A 23,035-nucleotide genomic window follows, 5' to 3' on the forward strand; every position below is an offset into this window, starting at 1 on the left:
CGACTCCACTGGGGATCGAACCCAGAATCTCTGGTTCCGTAGACCAGCGCCTTATCCATTGGGCCATGGAGTCTTCTTGTTGTTTCAAAATGTTGCATAAGTAATATATATGGTAATAGTATAGTAATATTTTGATAAATCCAAAATTCGTAGTAGGCTTATATGTGCGATTTACAGGGAGAAAAAAATCTAGTCGTACTTGACTTTATTATGTTGAAATCATGTAATTTTCTGTGTTGTTTCTTTTGTCGAAGCTAATTACGAGTCATGAAAGCAAAATACATACATTTCCTCACATTATGCGTGTGCCTCGTGTTCATATAACTATTTAGGAAAGGTAGGTTATAGCTATGGTGTGAAGTTGGCTTAATTTATAATATAGTATTGATTGAAATATAGCTGTTTAATAAAATTAGGAATTATTTGAAATTAGTTAAATGACTAAAAATCAAATATATATTATATTTATTATTTATATGTTTATTTCCTTGTTTTTTAGCTTATTTACTCATTGCTTGCTTATTTAATTATTTAATAAATATCTAATTATTTTTTAGGAAAACATTATTTTATTTTGTAAAGCCTTAAAACATATAAGAGTAAATATACATTTTAGTCTGTCATGTTTTTCAATCTTACCAGTTTGATCCCTCAAAAATTGAAAAACTCGAAATTGTCTCAAAATTTTTCAAATGAGTCAAGTTAGTTCATTATATGGTTAAATTAGTCTTTACTAAATGTTGTAAAACATGCTAAAAATAATTAATTTGCCACATTTGAAATTTTAAAGATCATTTTATGTTTTCAACTTTCAAATGTTAAATTGGTAAAATCGAAAAACATGGAGAACTGAATATTTTCTCAAACCATATAAATTATCCAACATCTTATGATTAATGTTTGAACGTTAGCTTTCAAAAACCATAAGTTATTCTTTACTAACTAATACTTCAAACTTAGTAACTCGATCAAGAAGTTAAAAACTACTAGATAAGTTAAAAGGTAGTGTTATTCAACGGTATCCTCCTTTCCGGTGTTATTAATATCGTACCACCGGTTATCAAACTGGTTAAGATATTGGTATATCAGTTTAATCAGTGGTTTACTAATTAAATCACATATTGATGAAATTAGATATACATATATATAATATATTAATATATATAATATATTAACATTAATGTTCAAAGATCAATAAAAAAACAATATATTTTTTATTTTCATTAAAAAATTAATTTTAAATAAAAGTTGGTTAGTATGACCGATACGGTTCAATTGAAAACCGATCGGTATGAGCGGTTTTGACCAGTATAATTGCATGATTTGTATAATTAATATACTATACCAGTATTGAGACCGATTCACCGGTTTACCAGTTGAACTAACCGACTCGAACCAGTTTTTACAATAATACTCCTTTCTATTTCATAAGCTAATTGTAAAAGATTATGAGCTTATTAGCATAGACTTCTCATTTTACACATATCAATAAGCTAATTTATCAAATAATTGTACCTAATCTAATTCAATATGAACATTATCCTTTAGGAGTAAAATCCAAATTCAGTTTATTTAGCATGGTAAATTTTTATTTGTTTAATTAGACAAGACGATTGACTAAGTTATACAAGATTTTATCCTTGACCAAAAATACTTAAATAGATAATCATTAGTGATATAATATGGAATGGATACTCCACGAGGTTAAAAAAGTTATTTCACATCTTAATCATTCATTCTATAAAAAAGTTACTTTATATCTTAGTCATTCATTCTATAAAAATCTAATGGTTCAGATCTATTCATTAACTCTAATGATTATATTCCCATAGAATGAGTTACTAAGATATGAAGTACATTTTTCACTTACTCCTAGATAGCGATGACAACAGGCACAAGTGGACTCCCATTCCCAAACACATAATATTTGTGGGTACCAACGAGTTTTCAATTTTAATTATATATTTATATACTTTGTAATAATCAACATGTAAAAAAATTATTACATGAATAATATGATATTTATATGATAAATTTATGATAGCAAAATATGTGTAATTTATTATGAAATAATAAAAAAATATATGATATATAATCTTAAAATAATAATAAATGTATATAAAAATTTAATTAAAAACTAAATATATAAATTTGCGAGTACACACAGAGTGAATATCATAAAACTCACTCCCACCTATAAACTATTATTGCGGTTATTTTCACGGATATCCATAAATCGAGTTTATTTGTCATCCCTACTCCTGAAGTAAATGGATCTCATCTCATATGGTTGAGTGTAAAATAAATATACTTTCAACTGAGATGTTATACAACTTCTAAAAAATGAAGAGAATGCTCATACATATCATATGCATAAATGGAAACTCCTTTCTTTCAACTTTCATTCTTAGTATCATTTATTTTTCTTTAATTTTTATAACTATAATATAGAAAACTAACTACATAGTATGAATAATAGTCAATAAACAAATTTAACTGGATTAATTAAGGTAGAGCTATGTACATTTCAAATTATCTACTCACTAATTAATCATAAGTACTATTTTGCAGTGTAGTTGTGTTTGGTGAAGGGAGCTTTGTCATCATTATGATACTAGTGGTCTCAAACATGATCATGATTTAAATAAATAAATAAAAAGATGTATGCAATGTAAGAATTTTTTATATTGTTACCATATTATTCATTTTCATTCATTATTGACTATTAAATTAAAGAATATAAATAAATAATGGATGATGTACCGTCTGTGTATAACATTATTTACATTGTCAATATATAAATATTACACTCATAAAATAATTATAATTGATAAATCTTATCCCATTTAGTTTTTTAGATTATAGAGGTAGGTCACTTTAACACCTCTCTAATTTTATTTTGGGTATGATTAGTCCAAAAATAGTGAATTGGTATCAATTTAGTAATGGACAAAAGTATTAATATTTCAAATTGGTTACTTCTAACTTCTAACAGACAAACGTGAGGGTAATAAAAATAATTCTCAAATAAATTTGGGTGTTACAACTAATCATAAATGGTTAAGAATAAAAATTAATTATTGGTTATATAATAGTCATGTGTATGTATTTTTTAATCTTAACCATTCAATCAAGATCCAATAATATATATTAAGTATAACATTGTTTTCACGTGAGTAGCGTAAAGTAATTTAATATTCCAAGTTTAGCCTCAGGATTTCAGAAGTATGTCCATATTTTTCATGGACCATTTTAGAATTTTGGAAATCCTCACGGTAAACTTATAAAAAAAACTTTATAAGAGGGCGAAAAACACATGTGAAGGATGGAATTCTAACATCCAAATTCTCTTACCATGATTTAATCAGGAACCAGGTTATTAATATTTCAATTAACCTATTTATTCTTTTTAATAATTTGATTTTTTTATTTTTGTAAAATCATAATTAATGAATGAAAGTGTGTAAAGACAAATTGGAGTATCAATAATCTCACCATATACTTATATTTATATTTATATATATATATATAGATGTGTTTGCATTAATAATATATCATATACTATTCATGTATTCATGAACCATTCACCTTTAAGTATATACCAAACCAAAAAAAACTTTCCACCATAAAGGGAAAAAGGAAACTAAATTGAGTTTGTATCTTTCAACATATCAAATTCCATAATCTCATAAAAAATCAATATTTCTCATTTCATCTTTAAACACATAATAAAAAATCTATAAAAAACAAATAACAAATAATTATTACATTTTGGTTGTCAAAATACTATTTTTTATAACAATATATTTCTATGACTATGATAAACAATTTTATCTCACATTAACTAAAATTATATTATGTTTTACTATTCATTTTTTACAACATCCAATTATATTATAAAACAATAAAAAGGAAAACTTTGTGGCTATAAAGCAAACATAATATTTGAGGTTATCTGTAGAGTAACTTAAAGGTTAACCCACATATCATTCCCTGCGCCATTTGGGCAGCATGCAAGCACAAAGGAACGAAAACCCCACCCCTCATATTCACGCTACCCATGCAACAAAAACTAACCCCTCATCATACTTCACATTATTTCCTTGTCTTTACTTTAACCCAATCCTAGAATCAAGTTTTCTTTTCAGTTTCTTTTACACATTTTACTCATCATTTCAAAAATCACACATGAAAATGTTGATGGTCTAAAAACTTGACCACATTCCAATCACTTCATGTACATTTTTTATTCTCATTTGTCAGAAAATATAAAATTAATATATATTTAATTTTTGTTTTACTTTTATAATCAATGAGAAACAAGACATACCACTCTGTAAAAACTAATGAAAAAATTAACTCAAAGTTTCACTAATCTAAAAATTACATTTGCCGCTATTAAAAGATTATATGGGTTTCATTTGCGAGTTGGTTATCGGAAGTTAAATGGAAGACTTTAGAATACACTTGTAAAATAATTCTTAAACAAATTTTTTTTATTTTAAAAACCAACTCGCAAACAAACATAAGTTACAAACCATATGGTGGATTTATGAGGCAAAACTAGGGGTATAGATTATTCAGGCCTGTAATACTTACCAATAGAATAATTACAGCTCAAGCATAGGCCATTGGCTATACAGTACTATAAATATAAGAGTTGTGAATGAAAATTTATTCATCACATCATCATACTTAAGCACTATAGAGTATACACATCCTACTATGGCTACCCTTATTGCTCCCTGCAACCACTCTCCTCAAGAAGATGCTGAAGTTCTTCAAAAGGCTTTCAAAGGTGGGATCATTACAATACAAGTTTGCATCATGTTTATTCATTGGTCGTATGTGTTATTAAAATGTGACAAATTTGCAATCTTGATTTGTCATTTCAGTCAATGTACTATTGTTTTTTTCCTTAGTACAATTTGTTAAGAATAGTTGATGAATCTGATCATACTAATAGATTGTAAAAATTGGTCTTTGAAATGAAAATTTGTAGGATGGGGAACTGATGAGAATGCTGTCATAGTGATACTGGGTCACAGAAATGTTTATCAGAGGCAAGAAATCAGAACAGCTTATGAAGAGATTTTTCAGGAGGATCTTGTCAAAAAATTGGAGTCTGAGCTCACAGGAGACTTTGAGGTGTATCTAGCTATATATCATTTCATTAATCAGTGAAAAAAAGTGATTTTGAAAATGTTGAATTCTATGTTGTTTTGAAACTCTTATGTACTAATCAAATTATATTGTTTGTGGTAATTGTATCTTAACAGAGAGCTGTTTACCGCTGGATCCTCGAGCCAGCGGATCGCGATGCTGTGTTGGCCAATGTTGCCCTCAAAAGTGGCAAGAACTACTATGTCATTGTGGAGATTTCCTCTGTCCTCTCCCCTGAAGAGCTTTTAGCGGTGAGGCGCGCTTACCTCGACCGCTACAAGCGCTCCTTGGAAGAAGATATTGCATCTCATACCTCTGGCCACCTCCGCCAGGCAAGTCCTTTTTTATTAGTCATATAATCAATAATTGAAATAATCGAATTTTCGCAGCTAAGTTTCTGAATTATAAGATGTATATGAAATGTTAGGACTCGTAACTTATGGTATTTATGATTTATGGTTGGTTTTGGACAGCTTTTGGTGGGGCTAGTGACCTCATACAAGTACACTGGTGATGAGATCAATGCAAAATTGGCAGAATCTGAGGCTGAAATTCTCCATGAAGCTATCAAAGAGAAGAAAGGAAGTCAGGAAGAAGCTGTTAGGATATTGAGCACAAGGAGCAAGACTCAACTCATTGCAACTTTCAACTACTACAGAGAGATCCATGGCACTTCCATCACTAAGGTACAAAAATAGAAGACACCCTTTTTTTATTTCTATCCTTAGTCCAATTCACCATCATATATTTCTCTAAACATGCCATTCAAATACATAAAAAAGTAATCTTTTACATATCTTTTGATTATTTTTTGATCCATTTGTTCTTTGCAGAAGCTATTGGATGAAGCATCTGATGATTTTCAGAAGGCATTGTACACTGCAATTCGTTGCACCACTAACCATACTAAGTACTATGAAAAGGTGATAACTCATTTCTTATATTTGTCATTAAAATTTGGTTTACACAATGTGTTTTCTTGGTAACAAAATCAACCAAACTTCATAAACTTGCTACAATGCTTTACCTTGAAACATTTTCTGATTTTATAGGTGCTGCGCGATGCAATCAAAAGGGTTGGAACTGATGAAGATGCTCTGACCCGTGTGATTGTGAGCAGGGCTGAGATTGATTTAAGGGTCATCTCAGAGGTTTACTACAAGAGAAACAGTGTTCTTCTTGAGCATGCTCTGGCTAAGGAAACTTCAGGGGACTACAAGAATTTCCTTCTCACTCTCTTGGGAAAGGATGATTGAAGTACTTGTTTGAAGGCATTTGGGATTATGAGTTTATGATAGTATGTTATGTTGGTGTATTGTGTTATTGTCTGTTATGGTTTTTGTTGTTGAGTCTGTTTTTCTGCTTTGTATTATGAGAACTTGTTTTACTATGTTATATGGTTACATTCATAGCTGTTTGGTGGCTATGGTTTGTGACTAATGTTGAACTTGAGTCATATATTTGAAGTTTGAACAATTATCGATGGGATATGGTTATAATATAAAAGATAAATGGGTTTCTACCAGCTATTGATTTTATGGCATCTGAACTTTATTTATTTATTGTTTGAGGCTCTCGTAAATATTATATTATCTACCTACTAATCTAAATGGAATAAAGATATTTTGTTTAAATTATATTTCGAACTAATAATATTGAAAAAAATGGAAAAATAATGAATTTTTAATTTTTTCAATTAACATGTAATTTCTCGTTAAATATAGTTTGAGATACAATATGAGATAAAATATCCTTATCCATCTAACTGAGTTAAACTCTTAGGGATGCTAATTTATTTTTTACATTACCTTAGTGACAAAATTCCTTATGTCAACCGTCATTAGTTAAGGACTTGAGGTATCTTAATTCTGCAATAGGAATCTTGGGATATGTAGTTTCAGATGCTCTTTGGTTCAGATTATGCTTTAACCTCTTGCATTTTGGAGGGTGTATATTAGCTTCAGAAAATAAAAAATAAATCTTACTTTTTATAATTAATAATATAAAAAATTAGAATAAATAGTTATCTTGGTCATGTAGTCAGTTGTCACTTAATACTCAATAGATAAAAAATTAAAAATTACATATTTAGTTTTGAAAATGTATTTTGTCATCTGTTAATCAATTGAGACCCTCTTTTAGATTAAAGTGATTGACATATATATTTTCAGAGTCTAATATATGTTTTCTATTCTTGGAAATTAAAGTGACGAATAAATATAATATCAAGAACCAAAATTATTGTTTACTCAAAAAAATTAATAACTTGTGACACAGTTATTTATATAATACATATTATTTACCACTAATTTATATATTTTATCTGTGTAAAATGACTTGAAAAGGTTGGTACAAGTCTATATGAATCAGTTTTCATAGTAATAGTGGTTGTTGCCTTCTTGTTATAGGTCACCAAAGATCACCAACTCCATCGGTTCCATAAATACGTGTTAAACTTGTATCATTTTATTGTTTTAGAATAGAAATTTATTGTCCCAACTTATATATCACATGGAATATGATATTTTAATTAAAAATTTAAATATTCATTAATTTTTCTTTCTATTTTTGATTAATTATTATTAGTACAAGACATTTTACACATGTCAATAACTCAAATAGTGGGTAACTGATTGTTGCCCGGTTGTTACTGGATGGGGATTATCTGTTGCCTTTGGTGTCCCCATCCAATCAGAAAATCTTATTTAATTAAAAATAAAAATTATAATAATATAAATTAATATTTATACACTATTCTATGAAATTTTATTGGTTTGATACCCTACGACAAGATTTTGATCCTTGTCTAATTGTTACAGGTCACCAAAGATCACCAACTCTACTGGTTACATAAATACTTGTTAAACTTTCATGTGAGATAAATATTTGTCGTCCCAAATTATATATTGTGCCAATAAAAATATAACATGTAAATTGAAAATTTTAAATATTTAATTTTTTTCCTGCTTTGTATTCTTATCATTGCATCATGATATGATTTAAGACATAGTTTATGATAATAAATCTCATTTCATTGTCGAGTAATAGATGCCTACAAGATTAATAAAAGATGACCATGCACACGTGGATGTAGTTAATTTTTGTTTAAGCATGAAGTATTCGGATAAGATTTGAAGCTTTAGCATCCATAGTAATCTCAGTTCAAACCTCCAAAATTCTGCCACAATGTCAGTGATTATGTCCAATGTGCATGTCATGAATTACATGTTGAGGTACTAAAACTTTGTGGGGTAACCACTCTAGTCACTAGTAACAAGTACATTTTAGAGTCATTTTGAGTCTTACAATTGGGGTTAGCACATTCACTTTTCTTACCACCAAAATACAAGTAAGACACTATGATTTTGTACTTTTGTAGTCACCTACATATTGTAATGGAGAATCTTGCCAGCACAAAAACTACCATAAAATGGTAAGTAAGGAAGGTGTCAATATTTTAAAGAGCAATCAGCGTTTAACAAATCCAATATTTCAAATGAAAATATAAATGTATTTTTTATAAATGAAAATATTTCTAATCTTAATATTTTTCAACATATTGGCTGTCCCTTATAATAAATGTTACTTACATCAATCAAATCTTAGAGGTTTTGGTTTTCTGGAAATCCAATAAGATTTTACACTACTAACCCAACATTTTATAAGTATAGAACTGTGCCACAAGAGAAACACCAATCCAACACTTTCAAGTGTCTAAGAGTCAAATAAAAATAATAGTTAGAAAGATTGGTATTATGATTATCAACAAACTTTGAATTAAAGATTTCTTGTACGAAGGAAAAAATCATAACTTTAAAGAGCAATCAGCGTTTAACAAATCCAATATTTCAAAATCCCCAGGTCTATTGGCTGACACTTTTTCTATATAGAACATTATATTAAAATACAAATTCCTCAGGTCTATATGAGAACATTATCTATACACACTATTTTCTCATATATAATATCACCTTTCAATAATATTTAAATTATGAATACGTGTTTCTATATACATTATAAATAATACATGTGGGCTTAAATTTATGTATAAGGAGAGACTTCTAGTCAAATTTTATCTCAAAACATTTCAAATATCTATTACAAAAAAAGGAAAAAGCTAACTTTAATATCTATTAAAATTTTCATTTAAATAAAAACTTATATCATATTGAAAAATAGCAAATATATAGCATAAAGCCATGTGTTAGCTGGCACTTTTCCTTTTTAGGACATGCAATAGAAGGAAATACGTTTATCTTCATATTCTTATAATGCATTTATTTCTTTTAATAAAAAGAAGGTAGAAACAAATCTCTTCTTATAATATATAGTAATATACTATTAGTATAATAATTTATACATAATTAATACATTATTTACTATTCACTTATATATATTACTTTTTTAAGAGTCGTTAATTAAAAATGAATAGCGGATGATGTATAAAACTTTTACACGGCGCATGTGTTTTTTTCTCATGCACATTAGCTTTTTATTAGTTGTGATGTAGTTAAGGTTTGTATATATGATGGAGTTTTGATGGAAGAACATCCAAATTATCTCATTACTAGGTAGAAGCCTAGCACCATAGTGTGAACTGTGAAGATAACCAACCATGGCCACTCTTATTGCTCCTTCCAACCATTCTCCTCAGGAAGATGCTGAAGCTCTCAGGGATGCTGTCAAAGGTCACATTATCCAACCTTCAATTTTAATTACTTTAGATTATACATGCTTACTCATTGATTTACATAATACCCTCTATATTATCATCCTCAAATTCCATTACAATATTCTCAATGCTTGATTTACAAATACTATTCCTGTTAATGTTTATGTAATTTTCCCTTGCATGAATAATAAATTTTGTTTATCAATATCTGATAAGATCCTACTGAAACTTAGAATAACCAAAAAGTATAAGGTTCAATTCTTAGGATTTACACTTGTTGTTGGTAGGGTCAACCATCTATCTAAAAGAGATTAGTTTCTTATGGATATTTTTATATGTACAAAAAAACTATGTATATAATGAAATATTATTTAACAAATTGGTTTTGAATTTTTGTAGGATGGGGAACTGATGAGAAGGCTGTGATAGCAATTCTGTGTCATAGAAATGCTTATCAAAGGCAACAAATCAGAAAAGCTTACCAAGACCTTCACGGCGAGGATCTCATCAAACGCCTTGAGTCTGAGCTCTCCGGTGACTTTGAGGTATTTCATATTAAAATGATTAACAAAACTAACATGATTTTAACATAACAATTTGATATATATTAAGTTTCTTATGATATATCATATATGTATATTCTAATGTTATGTATATTAAGAATGAATTTGAGTTTGACTATGATGAATTTCACTTAACAGAGAGGCATGTACCGGTGGATATTGGAACCAGCAGAACGCTATGCTTTGCTGGCCAATGTAGTTATCAGGAATGCTAACAAAGACTACCATGTTATTGTGGAAATTAGTTGTGTCCTTGAACCTGAGGAGCTTTTGGCCGTTAAGCGCGCCTATCAAAACCGCTACAAGCATTCCTTGGAAGAAGATGTGGCTGCTCATACTTCCGGCCATCTTCGCCAGGCAAGTCATTCTCTATAGCACTAGCGTTTGATAGACATATCAGAATAGAGTAACAGAACACTAGTTATTCTATATCCAGTTTTGTATTTTATATATTTGAGTCAATATTGTAGGACTAATGTGGTGTTACACTAATTTTGAATGACCAATTGAAGAGTTTAGTATTGAATTATTGCATGCTGAAGTGACTATTTCATGTTTTGAGATTCATTTTATGCAGCTGTTGGTGGGGTTGGTGAGCACATTTAGGTATGGTGGAGATGAAATCAATGCAAGGTTGGCAAAGAATGAAGCTGATATTTTACATGAGGCTATCAAAGACAAGAAAAATAACCATGAAGAAGTTATCAGGGTGCTTAGTACAAGGAGCAAGACACAGCTTGTGGCAACTTTCAACCGCTACAGAGATGAACATGGCATTTCCATCACTAAGGTACAAAAAATAAATAAAGGAAAAACCCCTTGCTTGGTTTTTCTCACAGTTGCCGAGCCTTTAAAATGATCATCTTATTTTTGGAAAAAATAGGGCGCCTAGTGCACGAGGTTTTCGGGTTCGGAGAGGGTTCAGCTAAGCTTACCTTCTCTTATTCTTAGTAAGCAAAAGAGAAAAAAAGTTAATCTTCTTTCTTCCTTTCTCTTCTCGCAGAAATTGTTGGATGAGGGATCTGATGACTTCCTTAAGGCAGTGCATGTAGCCATTCGTTGCATCAATGACCATAAGAAGTACTATGAAAAGGTGAACATTTACTTTCTTTCTGCAAAGGATATGCCATTTCTTTAATTTATGGATATTAACATGAGTTTAATTTTGATGCACTTTCTTGTAAAAACAATTGTCGACAATCTACTCTAGTAGGATTAAGACTTAATTGTTGTTGTTTCTTATAAAAACAATTAACTCTTACTTTGTTTATGGCTTGTAAAGTAGTTATTAGAAAAGTTACATATTTACATGCATTCTAGTTAAATCCTAATATTATAGCATATGATTTACCATTACTTAGAACATTTGTTTGATTAAAACATGAACTTGAGTACAAGAAGTTTTACTCTGAATTTTCTCCTCATGTAGGTTCTGCGCAATGTCATAAAAAGGGTTGGAACAGATGAGGATGGTCTCACTCGTGTGTTTGTCACCAGGGCTGAGAAGGACTTGAAGGACATCCAAGAGCTATATTACAAGAGAAACAGTGTTCAACTTGAGGATGCAGTGGCTAGGGAAACCTCAGGAGACTACAAGAGAATGCTCCTTACTCTGTTGGGGAAACACTAAAATTAGTTGTTCTAAAGACATGTCTTGGTAAGGTTTTTGTTTTAGTCATATTGGTGTCTCTGATGCTATGTTGTCTCAGTTGGTTTCCCTTTTTGAGTCTGTTTTTCTGAGTCCTATCTATAATGAATAACTCCTTGAAGTTCTGTTTTGATTAGTGTAATGATTGTCTTGGTTTCTTTTGTAGCGTTGGCAAAAGCCATGGGTAAATAACCAGCAGGTTAGCATACATTTGACATGCTTTAGCCCAATATTATTGCATCTACTTATGAAAATATGACTGCTGATGCACAAGCCTCCTATCTAATGGGTATGGAATAGTAGATATACACAATTTTGTCCTTGTACCGGAATATATTATTTCCAAGATTTTAACCAATGCCCTTCAAGTCACAAAGTAAATAACCTTGTAATTGTGTTGAGAAAAGACCAAATTCACCATGTACAATATTACAATATGACTTTAGCATGAATGACGTCTCAACTCATTTTCTACTGCAACTTTTGCACTAATAAAACACCATGTACTCCTCCAAAGCAGCAATTTTTGAGAACACAAGGTTGCAAACCTGCTAACATAAAATTTGTTCTCAAACCTGTAGGCATTAATCTAGTGATATAATGCTCTACTAGATCTCTAGATACACCAAATATTCCATTATTGACAACGACATTTATTGGAAGTGATATTCATTGAGCAAAGAAATAATCTTAGTTATACAAAAAAATTATTGGTCCTCAAAAAATTGCAAACTATCTTCTAAAGTAACTTTTGAGGCTACAAAACAAGTTTACCTAATATCTCACACACATCTCTTACATGTATTTCATAATTATCATATATATTCTACATATATCTTAATGTTAATTACAGTGCATTAATGTACAAATAAATTAAAATAAATTTGTTTCAACTACCCAAACCCAATGTTTTATGCATATTTTAGAGTTGTGATTGATAAACCCGATTTTAAAGGAAGATCAAACGCAGTCTCCTAATAAGTTAACATTTGGATCAAGGTATTTTGTACCTTTTCGCATCTCCTGTATGAAGAAGACACATAATAAAGCTTCGAACTGCATAAGCGTTAGTATCAAAACAAGTGAAAAGCTACAAGGAATAAATTACTAAAATTAGTCTATGCTATGAAGCACGGATTCGTCAAACACTCTCACGTGTTGGTGTCCGATACGTATCCGACACGGATACGCTCAGATTCGCAAAGGATACGTATCTATAGAGTATCCAAAAATTAAAAAAATAAAATAAAATAAATAAATATTAAGACACATATCTGATTCGTTTTCAATAAAATATAGGATATATGGATTCGTTTTCAGTATATAATATATGGATTCGTTTCCAATAAAACAGGATAAAATAAATTCATTTTTATTAAAATAGGATAAGATATATTTGTTATGGAGGGCAATGATTTTAGGATAGATTCGTTTTCATTAAAATAAGATAAGATAGATTTGTTATGGAGGGTAATGATTTTAAATTTCCATTATATTTTTTACTTTGGATATTTTGATTTACACTTATAATTTTATCATATTTATGTGTTTTTATTATTTTATACACGTATCCCTGAACGTATCGTATCCTATATTTTGGAAAAAATGCGTGTCGACGTATTAAATACGTATCATACCCGACACACGTATCAGTATCCGTGCTTCATAGGTCACATGTATTCAAAATTTCATGCTATAATAAACAAATGCCTTTACATAATTTGAAGTGCTCCTCAATATATTATTCTCTATTATATATTTATTATTCATGTCTTCTGTTAATTTCACTTTATCAGATTCCAATTGTGTAAAAAGGAACCATGTGTCTATCAGATTCTAGAGGATGATGTATATGGATGTTATGTGCCAGAAAACATAGCTTAGGTTGAACCATGAAAAGTATGGCAAGTGGGTTATATTGCTCACGCTATCTCTAAGGCTTTATTTGGTGGTACAAGAGAAAGTAAGAAGAGAGAAATAGGTGAGAAAAAGACTAAAAAGAAAAAATTAGATGGAAATAAGAGTAGATTTTGTTGTTGTTTGATTTTAGAAAAAAAGAAAAGAAAGATCTATATGAAATATCTTGAATAAAGATCTTTTATCTCAAACAATGTTAAAAAATCTTACCTCACGATAATAAAAATATGTTATGTCAATTAAAAAATTATAAATTATTTATTTTCTCTATTTTTGTTTCATTGTCATCGGTACAAGACAAAATTTGGGACATATTTTTGAACAATAAATCTTCTACTTTCTCTCCAAATTTGAGGAGAAACAAAAAGCAGAGGTGTCACTTTCTCTTCAATCCCTCTTCTCTTTTTCCCCTTTTCTATCCTACCAAATGGAGTGTAATTGAGTCCACGTACATTCACAATGACAAAGTGAGTAGTTTGGATCTATTGACAAAAATATTCAGGTCTCTATCTTTTAAAGGTGTGAAAACAAGTAGAACATAATACTAAACCATTTTCCCTCATGTTGGATATCTGTATGGTGGACACACTATTTTCTAATTATTGTTGATGATCCCTATAAGAGTAAAGTGGTTGTATTTCGTGGAGGTTTTGGTACTCAGTTTTAAGTGGCAGTTCTTAATTGGCCAAGAAATGAAGATAGATTTTGGGACAATTGATCTGTGTTCATAATCCAAAGCGTCATTGTATTATGATTAAAATCAATCACAATAACAAATGTAGACCAGTTGTCATTAATTATGTTCTAATTTAATGAAATTGTGACAACTACTAAAAATATTGAGTAGTGGGAAACATACATGTGTTAGGAGTCTCACATTGAGTATAATAGCAAATTTAATCTAGTACTTAAGCTACGAGGTTCTCTCACCTGATACACTAGTCTTTTGTGTTGGACTCTCATAATGTGTTTAAGTCTTAATAATTGATGTTTTTCATTGAGAGTTGTGTCACAGAAGTGACTACTACCGTTAGGCTGTGGATTAAGGTACATTACGAATATACTGATAGGTGAGTGAATCCGCCAAAAAAGATTAATTTTTTAGGTTGGACTCCTCATTTGCTTAAGTCCTAACAACATGTTAATTTTTATTACATGTCAAAATTTTACTGGATTGAGTTATGTTACTTGGAGAAGCAATTTTCATTCCACAATCAAATTATTTGAACTTTTATTTCCTATTCTTAATAAAAAACATGTGTTTGTGTACCAAATTATGTTATTCCAATTCTGTAAACTTGCTTTAGCTCACTGGTTTGTTATTCATTGGAACTATGTTATTCTAATCAATGTGTTTTTTTTTTGTATTAATGGTAAATAATTAATAATCTAATATTAAAGAAAACACGAATTACCAGTACAGAATTATATTATTCTGTTAGCTAGTATACTTAAACCATTATATTTATTATATTGGTGTGTAATTTATTGTCTGTGTATTATAAATTTAATCTTGTGACACGGCTAGTATAAAATATATTACATTATATCATATATATTTGTATTTGGTCAAACATCAACCCTTGCCATTCACAATGTTATCTACCTAGATAAAATATGGTCAAGTATGATAAAATTTTTGATTGATGGGAAGATGTACAAGAATAAAGAAATAGTTAATGGATATACATTGAAAAAATTTCTAAAGCGTGTTTTACAATACTAATATTTATGTTCGATTTGTCCTCAACAATCTAAGTATATTTGATGAATAGTGAATCCCCTTTAGGATACTTTGGAAAATCTTGATATATTTTGCACAAACATTACAATTGTATCTTTCAATAGTGATTTACACTTTTATGTTTCCTACACTTCTATCATACATTAAAGAAATGAATGATGATTTCTTAGAGATGTGAAATTCGTCTTTTACTTTTGTCCTTAAGTATCTCTATTTATGGAGAAGTTAATGAGCTTGGTGGAGATAAAAACATTTGTGATTCTCAAAAGAGCCAACTAGAAGGTCAAACCTGAGGGATGAGGATCAACTGTCCCAACTTGGTGTCCCCATTCCTGTCTCATTCCATTCATATATTGACATATATAATAAACATATTATTTTAATAAAATAAAGATAGATTGAGATGTTATTTTTGATTTGTTGATAAACAGTGATTGGTGTGAGACATGAGATATGAACTTTTCTTGGGACAGTAGATCCCGTTCCAAACCTGAGACCTCATACTCATTGCTAATAATCATAACCATTGAACTAAATGTCATATTGTTTCATATATCATGAAACTATAATAGCTTACTCAACATATGAATTCAAATATTTCAAAAATATCTTTCACAAAGTCAATCTGAAAAATGTATTAGTTTGGTTATTATATCAATTATTATTATCTGAATTATGTAATGGGTTAGGTCATACATCAGACCATTTGGAGGAAGAGGGCATCACATATTCTCTCCTTAACATATGTGTAACTTTTATACCAAAAAATTAATTATTAATTATATTTTTAATTTAAATATATTTTTTTCAACCAATCACAATTGAAATGATATATGACACATATTATGAGAAGATGTGCTTACAAGGAAGATTCTTTTTAGGAAGCTTTACTTATGTATCCAGGAGTATAAATGTTTTTTATTTTATCTAAAAGGCAAAATGACATATTATACTATTTTTTTATTTAGATAAAATGTATGCACTTAAAAGTAATTCAAATGAATGGTAAAGAATATATAGAATGTATATAAATTTCTACACTTTATAATGACAATATATATATTATACCTTAATTAAAAAGGAAGAAGAATTTGTATAGAAAATATTGGTTTAATATATTTAGAAAGTTCTTCAACTTATTTTATTAATTTCATTTTTTTCTTTTATATATGGCTTATAAAGTATTCTTACGAGAGTGGTTAACACGTACCACCAACAGTAACCCACCCACTTAAGTATTTTTATTTTTATTTTTTTTATACACATTTTTTATCCACGATCTTCACCTGTCACAATGAAATAAATTGTATCTATGTACTAGCCCATAAGACGATTTTTATTTGAAAGTTAAAAGATCTTTTTTCATAAATAATGAGTACTTAATTTATTTTGAACTATCATTTTTATTTAAATTCGACTTACAAATTAGATAAATTTCCTCATTTTATTGTCTGCACAAGCCAATAAGATGTGAGAACATCACATAAATATATATGTGATATCGGAGGTGCTTCCAAAAAGGATGGATATTCTCTATGTACTATTATTTTTTTATTGATAAAAAATACTTATTAATTATTTAATTTAAATATTTTTTTTAAATAATCATTAACTATGACATATGGAGTAACAATGTTTATGGAACAACGCTACATATTTAAAGTGCCAGAGCTTGTTCCTTCTCCTGCCCAGTAAGGGTGGAAACAGGCCAGACCGCCTATCAGGGGCCTATTACCTGGCCTATAACAGGTTAGGTCAGGCTAGACTTTTTTCATTAACAGGCCAGACTCAGGCTTTCTAAAAAGTATGTTTAGCTTAACAGTCCAGGCTTTAGGCCACCTAAAAGGCCTATTAAGCCTAACAGGCCGGCCTATTTAGTTATATTATATATGAATATTGAATTTATACTATTTTAATATAAATAATATTATTATATATGTAATATTAATATAAAAATGTATACAAAAATATAATTTAATTATTAGAATTAGATGGGTCTAACTAAAAGTAGGCCTATAAGCCCATTTAAATGTAGACATAGTAGTCTATTTCATGACCATATACTATAATAGGCCTTTAAACAGGCTAACAGGCCAGGCCAGGCCAGACTTTTAAACAGGTCAGACTCAGGCTTTGAATTTTTTTTTAACAGGTCAGGCCCAGACTCCTATATGCTATATAGGCTGGACCTGTTTAAGGCAAAGCCTGGCCTGGCCTGGCCTGTTTCCACCCTTACTGCCCAGGACAATGAACGACTTAGAAAAGGTGTCCAAGGTTTCTTCCATAAACATGCACATATATTAATGCTTGTTGCTGAATTATAGAGGAAAAAGAAATTCAGTTTTCTTTCATACTTACTTTCGAGTTAACATCTACTGTCCCATACTTTGTGCTATTATGTGTACCAAAATATGGGATTGGTCAGAAATAAAATTATTAAAAATAATAAATTAAATATTCAAAAAACTTAATAATTTTTTATATTTATTTTTTAGTCCTAATCATTATTAACTTTATCTTCTTTAGTTCTAAAAATCCTTTGGTTTCCACTTCCACGTTACTTCACATTATGTTCTTCATTTTCTCTCTTTAATTCAATTCATAGACCTTTCTATTTCTTTTTTGATTTTTTCAATTACTGGGTATGCACCTTCACTTCACCAACTCCATTTCACTTGGTTCTCATATAACACTAGCAATGTATTCGTGCATTTGCACGAGTCGCTTCTTTGTTTATGCATAATGCACAAATAATGTCCATATATTTTATAACGTCAATAAATTATATATCGAACCATTATATTTTTTTCATTCATATAGTTGCAATATTAACATCGGTTATTGATGGTATATGTATAATATTAACATTTATATATGCATTTGTATAAGCATTGATTTGTGGAAAGTATAATTATAGAAATTATTTGATTCTAAAATAACTCAATAAATAAAATTCAAATTGTATTGGATAATATCTCACATCTATATTCTCTATATAAATTATAAATATAAAGACTTCTTTTTGCATCATATTTTTTGTGATTACATTTATAAGTAACATATAAAGTCATAAGGATTTTTTAGCATATATCTTGAATGCTTATTTTTATTTTAGATTATGTTCATTATGTATCAATATTTGAATATATTTTTAGCATTCAAATATAGTATAATTAAATGTTATTTATTTGATTATGTTTTAGCTAATAATCATTGTATAAAAATAACTCATAAATTAAACATTCATTTCTATTATTTGGAAGATATATTTTTCTATACAACCGTAATATTTTACTATACATATTTTTCTATTAAGTCTGTCATTTTTATAATATACATATTTGAATTAATATTTTTATTGTTGGAATTAAGTTAATTCATATGTATTACACGTTATTGTTTACATTAATTTGTAGTTTCAAATATACTAATAATGTTTCAAANACATATATTTTCCATGAATATATCTATTATTGTTATCTTTTAATTAAATAATATAATGATAGTAATTAAATATTTTGAAAATTCTCATTCGTTATATTCTCATATGTTATACTAATATATATTCAAAAATTGTTAAGATTTTTAATCTTCTTAATCTAATATCTTTAATATTCTATTTATGTTATACTTATCATTATTACTATCTTAATATTGTAAAAGTAACATTGTAATATTAGAAGCAAACACTAAATCCGAAACAAAATATATTTATAATGAGTGTTGCCTAAAATTGAAGAATAAAAATAAGTCAAACAAAATATAAATCAAATATGCGTTATAATACATACAACTTTGTAAATCTTATGATTATTTTTAAGAAAATAGAGGTAAAAGAATCAATTATGTAATCACAATAAAATCAAATCAATGACATAGTCTTTCAATAATTTTAACAAAAATAAGAATATTATTATATTAATTTCAAATTGTGACTCATTATATTTTATAGTATTCAATTTATATACAATTTCTTGATTTTATAATTGATCTTATGTGTACCTGTATTAATTTATAGCTTGAAATATACTAATAATATTTCAAATCTTTGTGTATTAATTTTACTACTATTGTTTTATCTTATTTTTTATAAGGAATGATTTGATGAGCTATTATGGGATGCGATAATATATTTCTCCGAATATTAATTTCAGAATATTAATTTCATTAATATTGACATATTGTTTCTTAGAAATCTTCTTCTCATTTCTAGTAACAGTCAACCAATTTCCATACTTGTGAGTGAGTTTGAAAGTATAAGATGATAGATTTGTTAAATAAAATATGTGAAATTTATATGATGAAGAAGTTATATCTACCACAAATGAAGAAAAAATTGAAATAATATAAAAATAAAAGTTGATCATAATTTGAGTTATATCATACTTATGAGTTAGTTTTAAAAGTTGAAGATGGTAAATTTGTTGATCACAATTTGACAAAATAATATAAAGTATATCAACCGACTGTCAATAGAAACATAAATTAAAAGAATAGTTGTAAGTGAGTTTGAGAGTTAAAGATAATAAATGTGTTGAGAAAGGAAGAGACACCATAAGGAAACTGCAACCAGAACAATTGTGAGAAAAACTACATAATATTTTGTCTCTCCTTTATTATTTATTTAATGAGTCATTAATTTTATATTTTAAACAAATAGTAAAATATAGTTTTAATCGTGTGTGTAAGGTTGTATAGTAAGAGATGGTGAACTTTTGGAGGGAAAACTTTGCATGAGGTATTGACATGTATCCCTAAGAAGAAAACTTTGCATAAGGTATTGACATGTGTCCCTATGAGTTTTTTTGTTATATATTTATTATTTATTTAATGAGTCATTATGTTTATATTTTTAAACAAAAGATAGTTCTAATCATGTGTGTAAGGTTGTATAGTATGAGGTGATGAATTTTTGAGGGGAAACTTTGCATTAGGTATTAACATGCGTCCCTAAGAAGAAAACTTTGCATAAGATATTGACATGTGTCCCTATGAGTTTTTTTGTTATATATTTATTTATTATTTATTTAATGAGTCATTATGTTTATATTTTTAAACAAATAGTAAAAGATAGTTTTAATCATGTGTATAAGGTTGTATAGTAAGAGGTGATGAGCTTTTGGAGAGAAACTTTACATGAGGTATTGACATGTGTCCCTAAGAAACAAACTTTGCATAAAGTATTGACATGTGTCCTATATGAGTTTTTTTTTGTTATATAGTAATAGATTTCTCTTCTCTGGTTTTCATTTCGTTTCCGGTGCATCTCTACAAATATTTTTCTACTTACTTCTTCTTTTTCTTCAATCTCCACGGTTTTCATTCACTGAAGGTATTGATCTTCGTTCATGGACTTGTTATCAATTTTTTATTATCATTGTGTATGGATTAAAGAAAATGACAAACTTAGTTTTCTCTTAACTTTCCTTAAAGTTTTTTTTTCTTTTTGGATTTGGTTTTGAAGTTTTGGATTTTCATTACATGGGTAAAGCATTGTAAGTCATTTTGCAATTACATATCTGAGTTTGGTTGGAAATAATTGTTCTTTAGTCATATTGTTATGTATTATGACAATATTTGCAATTGTTCATAGTAAGGTGTCAAATGCATTATTGTTTAGTAATTCTTGTAAATGTTTTTTAACATTGCTCACCATGTGTTTGACATAATACCTAAATATGAAAAAAAATCACTTTATGAGTTTTTCTTTGTGTTTGTGACTCACTTTGTGTTAAATTTCAATAGTCAGTGCAAAAGTATATTGCTAACTTTGTGTTAAATTACTTTATTCTATTAATGCTAAATTTGTTCTTTCTTTTATGGCACGAGATCTGGTTCATTGTGAATTCAAAAGTATATTGATAACTTCAAATCAATGCTAATGGATCTGGGAAAACTGAATCTTCTTCAATGTAAAAGCAAATGAATATCTAACATATCAATAACATTATGTGTGATATTTCAAGTTTGGAGTTGTACAACTCATTAGTTTTACATTGATGTAATAAACAATTTGTTTTCTTAATCCAATTCTTTGTATGTCTCCTTTATTTAAGTAAAAGCAAGTTTTGACTATGTCTGAAATTTCAAGTTTTAACTAAGAATTTGGTACATTTCCAACATAAATCAATACAACAAAATCTTTAACAACATCCAAATTTCACAACCAAACAATATCAAATTCATACTTAAAAAATCTATTTCTATACCAAACTACATCACTGTCATGTGCTGGGCAATGTTCATTTCAAGTTTGTAATTTATATATATATATATATGCCATTATTTGAGCTATTAGTATGAAAATACATGAGAAGGCAGAATGACTAATACAAAATTGTTTAATCCTTTGACCAATGCTATAGCAACTTCAAATAGAAGTAAAGTCCAACCAAATTCTGCTTGATTCCTTCTCTTTGAAGTCTAAACACAATTTTCACGATAATATCCATAGACCAACAAACAAATGAATTCTCTGTTTTGATTCCATAATTCAATTGGTTGGACAAATGCAAATTTTGTTACCACATTCATGAACAGCCTTGGTAACAATACAAATTTTACTAGACTTTATAAGCGTCACAAGTTTATAAGTATTAATTTGTTGTTCATTCAAATATTGAATTCTCAACAACAACAAAAAACCAGCCTCATGAGATCACTGCTTGCCAAAATTGAGCAACATAGAAGATATAAAATGGAGCCTCATGAGTTTATAAGTCAGGTCTCCAATAATTACTATAAAGAAGGCTTACATAAATATATTTGCTTAAAAATAGAGAAAAAACAGCAACAAACAGTACAACTGCTTAATCTAGTTATTTGGACCAATATCCTTGAAAGCATTAATTTGTTCCTCACCCATATCAAACATAACAGAAACAACAAGGTTGTTACCCTCAACAAATCCATCATTTATCTACATAGACCAGTCAATTATAAGTATATATATATACCCAGTTAGATCAAATATATAGTATTGTAAAAATTTCATATTAAAAATAAATACATGTGCATTTGATGTAGAACAATGAGGTTTCTTGTTCCTTTTGCCCTTCTCCAATGAACTTTTGAAACGCGCAGAGCCATTGCCACGACCACAACTCCTTCCAAGGCCACCTTTCCCTCGACCTCTTCCTTTAATTTTGACTCCCCTCACTTTGGTAGTATTAGTGTCACAATTCTCTTCAATATCTCTGACTGCTCTTTCTTCATTATCCAAAATACTAGTGTCAACTTCACCAACTTTTCCACAAGATAATTCCTTAAGATATATCTCTACTTGTGCAAGTGACTTGTCATAAACATCCAAGGCAAATTTATATGTG

At 28.7% G+C, this 23,035-nt stretch overlaps 2 protein-coding genes and 1 non-coding gene across 4 annotated transcripts; 2 read left to right on the forward strand and 1 right to left on the reverse strand.

Annotated features, from left to right (window-relative positions):
• Positions 1–73, reverse strand: TRNAR-ACG. The gene has a single exon. It is a non-coding gene; the product is annotated as a tRNA-Arg (tRNA).
• LOC109352053 (annexin-like protein RJ4) lies at positions 4,671–6,699 on the forward strand. Its single transcript, XM_019593841.1, has 6 exons — positions 4,671–4,798; positions 5,003–5,148; positions 5,280–5,495; positions 5,637–5,849; positions 5,997–6,086; positions 6,216–6,699. The coding sequence occupies exons 1-6, from the start codon at positions 4,726–4,728 to the stop codon at positions 6,417–6,419; spliced, it is 942 nt and encodes a 313-aa protein (XP_019449386.1). The 5' UTR covers positions 4,671–4,725; the 3' UTR covers positions 6,420–6,699.
• Positions 9,706–12,186, forward strand: LOC109352456 (annexin-like protein RJ4). Of its 2 annotated transcripts, XM_019594452.1 has the most exons (7): positions 9,706–9,851; positions 10,235–10,380; positions 10,537–10,755; positions 10,976–11,188; positions 11,402–11,491; positions 11,828–12,055; positions 12,094–12,186. In XM_019594452.1, the coding sequence occupies exons 1-6, from the start codon at positions 9,779–9,781 to the stop codon at positions 12,026–12,028; spliced, it is 942 nt and encodes a 313-aa protein (XP_019449997.1). In that variant the 5' UTR covers positions 9,706–9,778; the 3' UTR covers positions 12,029–12,055; positions 12,094–12,186. The 2 variants fall into 2 exon arrangements, with proteins under 2 accessions (XP_019449997.1, XP_019449996.1); XM_019594451.1 differs by having other exon boundaries at positions 11,828–12,180.

The sequence above is a fragment of the Lupinus angustifolius genome, chromosome LG07, assembly GCF_001865875.1.
Source record: "Lupinus angustifolius cultivar Tanjil chromosome LG07, LupAngTanjil_v1.0, whole genome shotgun sequence".
Lineage (NCBI taxonomy): Eukaryota > Viridiplantae > Streptophyta > Magnoliopsida > Fabales > Fabaceae > Lupinus > Lupinus angustifolius.

Coding starts and splice junctions, on each gene's coding strand:
- LOC109352053 (XM_019593841.1), top strand. CDS start 4,726: ATGGCTACCCTTATTGCTCCCTGCAACCACTCTCCTCAAGAAGATGCT. Junction 5,149..5,279: donor AGCTCACAGGAGACTTTGAG/GTGTATCTAGCT, acceptor GTATCTTAACAG/AGAGCTGTTTACCGCTGGAT. Junction 5,496..5,636: donor CCTCTGGCCACCTCCGCCAG/GCAAGTCCTTTT, acceptor GGTTTTGGACAG/CTTTTGGTGGGGCTAGTGAC.
- LOC109352456 (XM_019594452.1), top strand. CDS start 9,779: ATGGCCACTCTTATTGCTCCTTCCAACCATTCTCCTCAGGAAGATGCT. Junction 10,381..10,536: donor AGCTCTCCGGTGACTTTGAG/GTATTTCATATT, acceptor TTCACTTAACAG/AGAGGCATGTACCGGTGGAT. Junction 11,492..11,827: donor ATAAGAAGTACTATGAAAAG/GTGAACATTTAC, acceptor CTCCTCATGTAG/GTTCTGCGCAATGTCATAAA.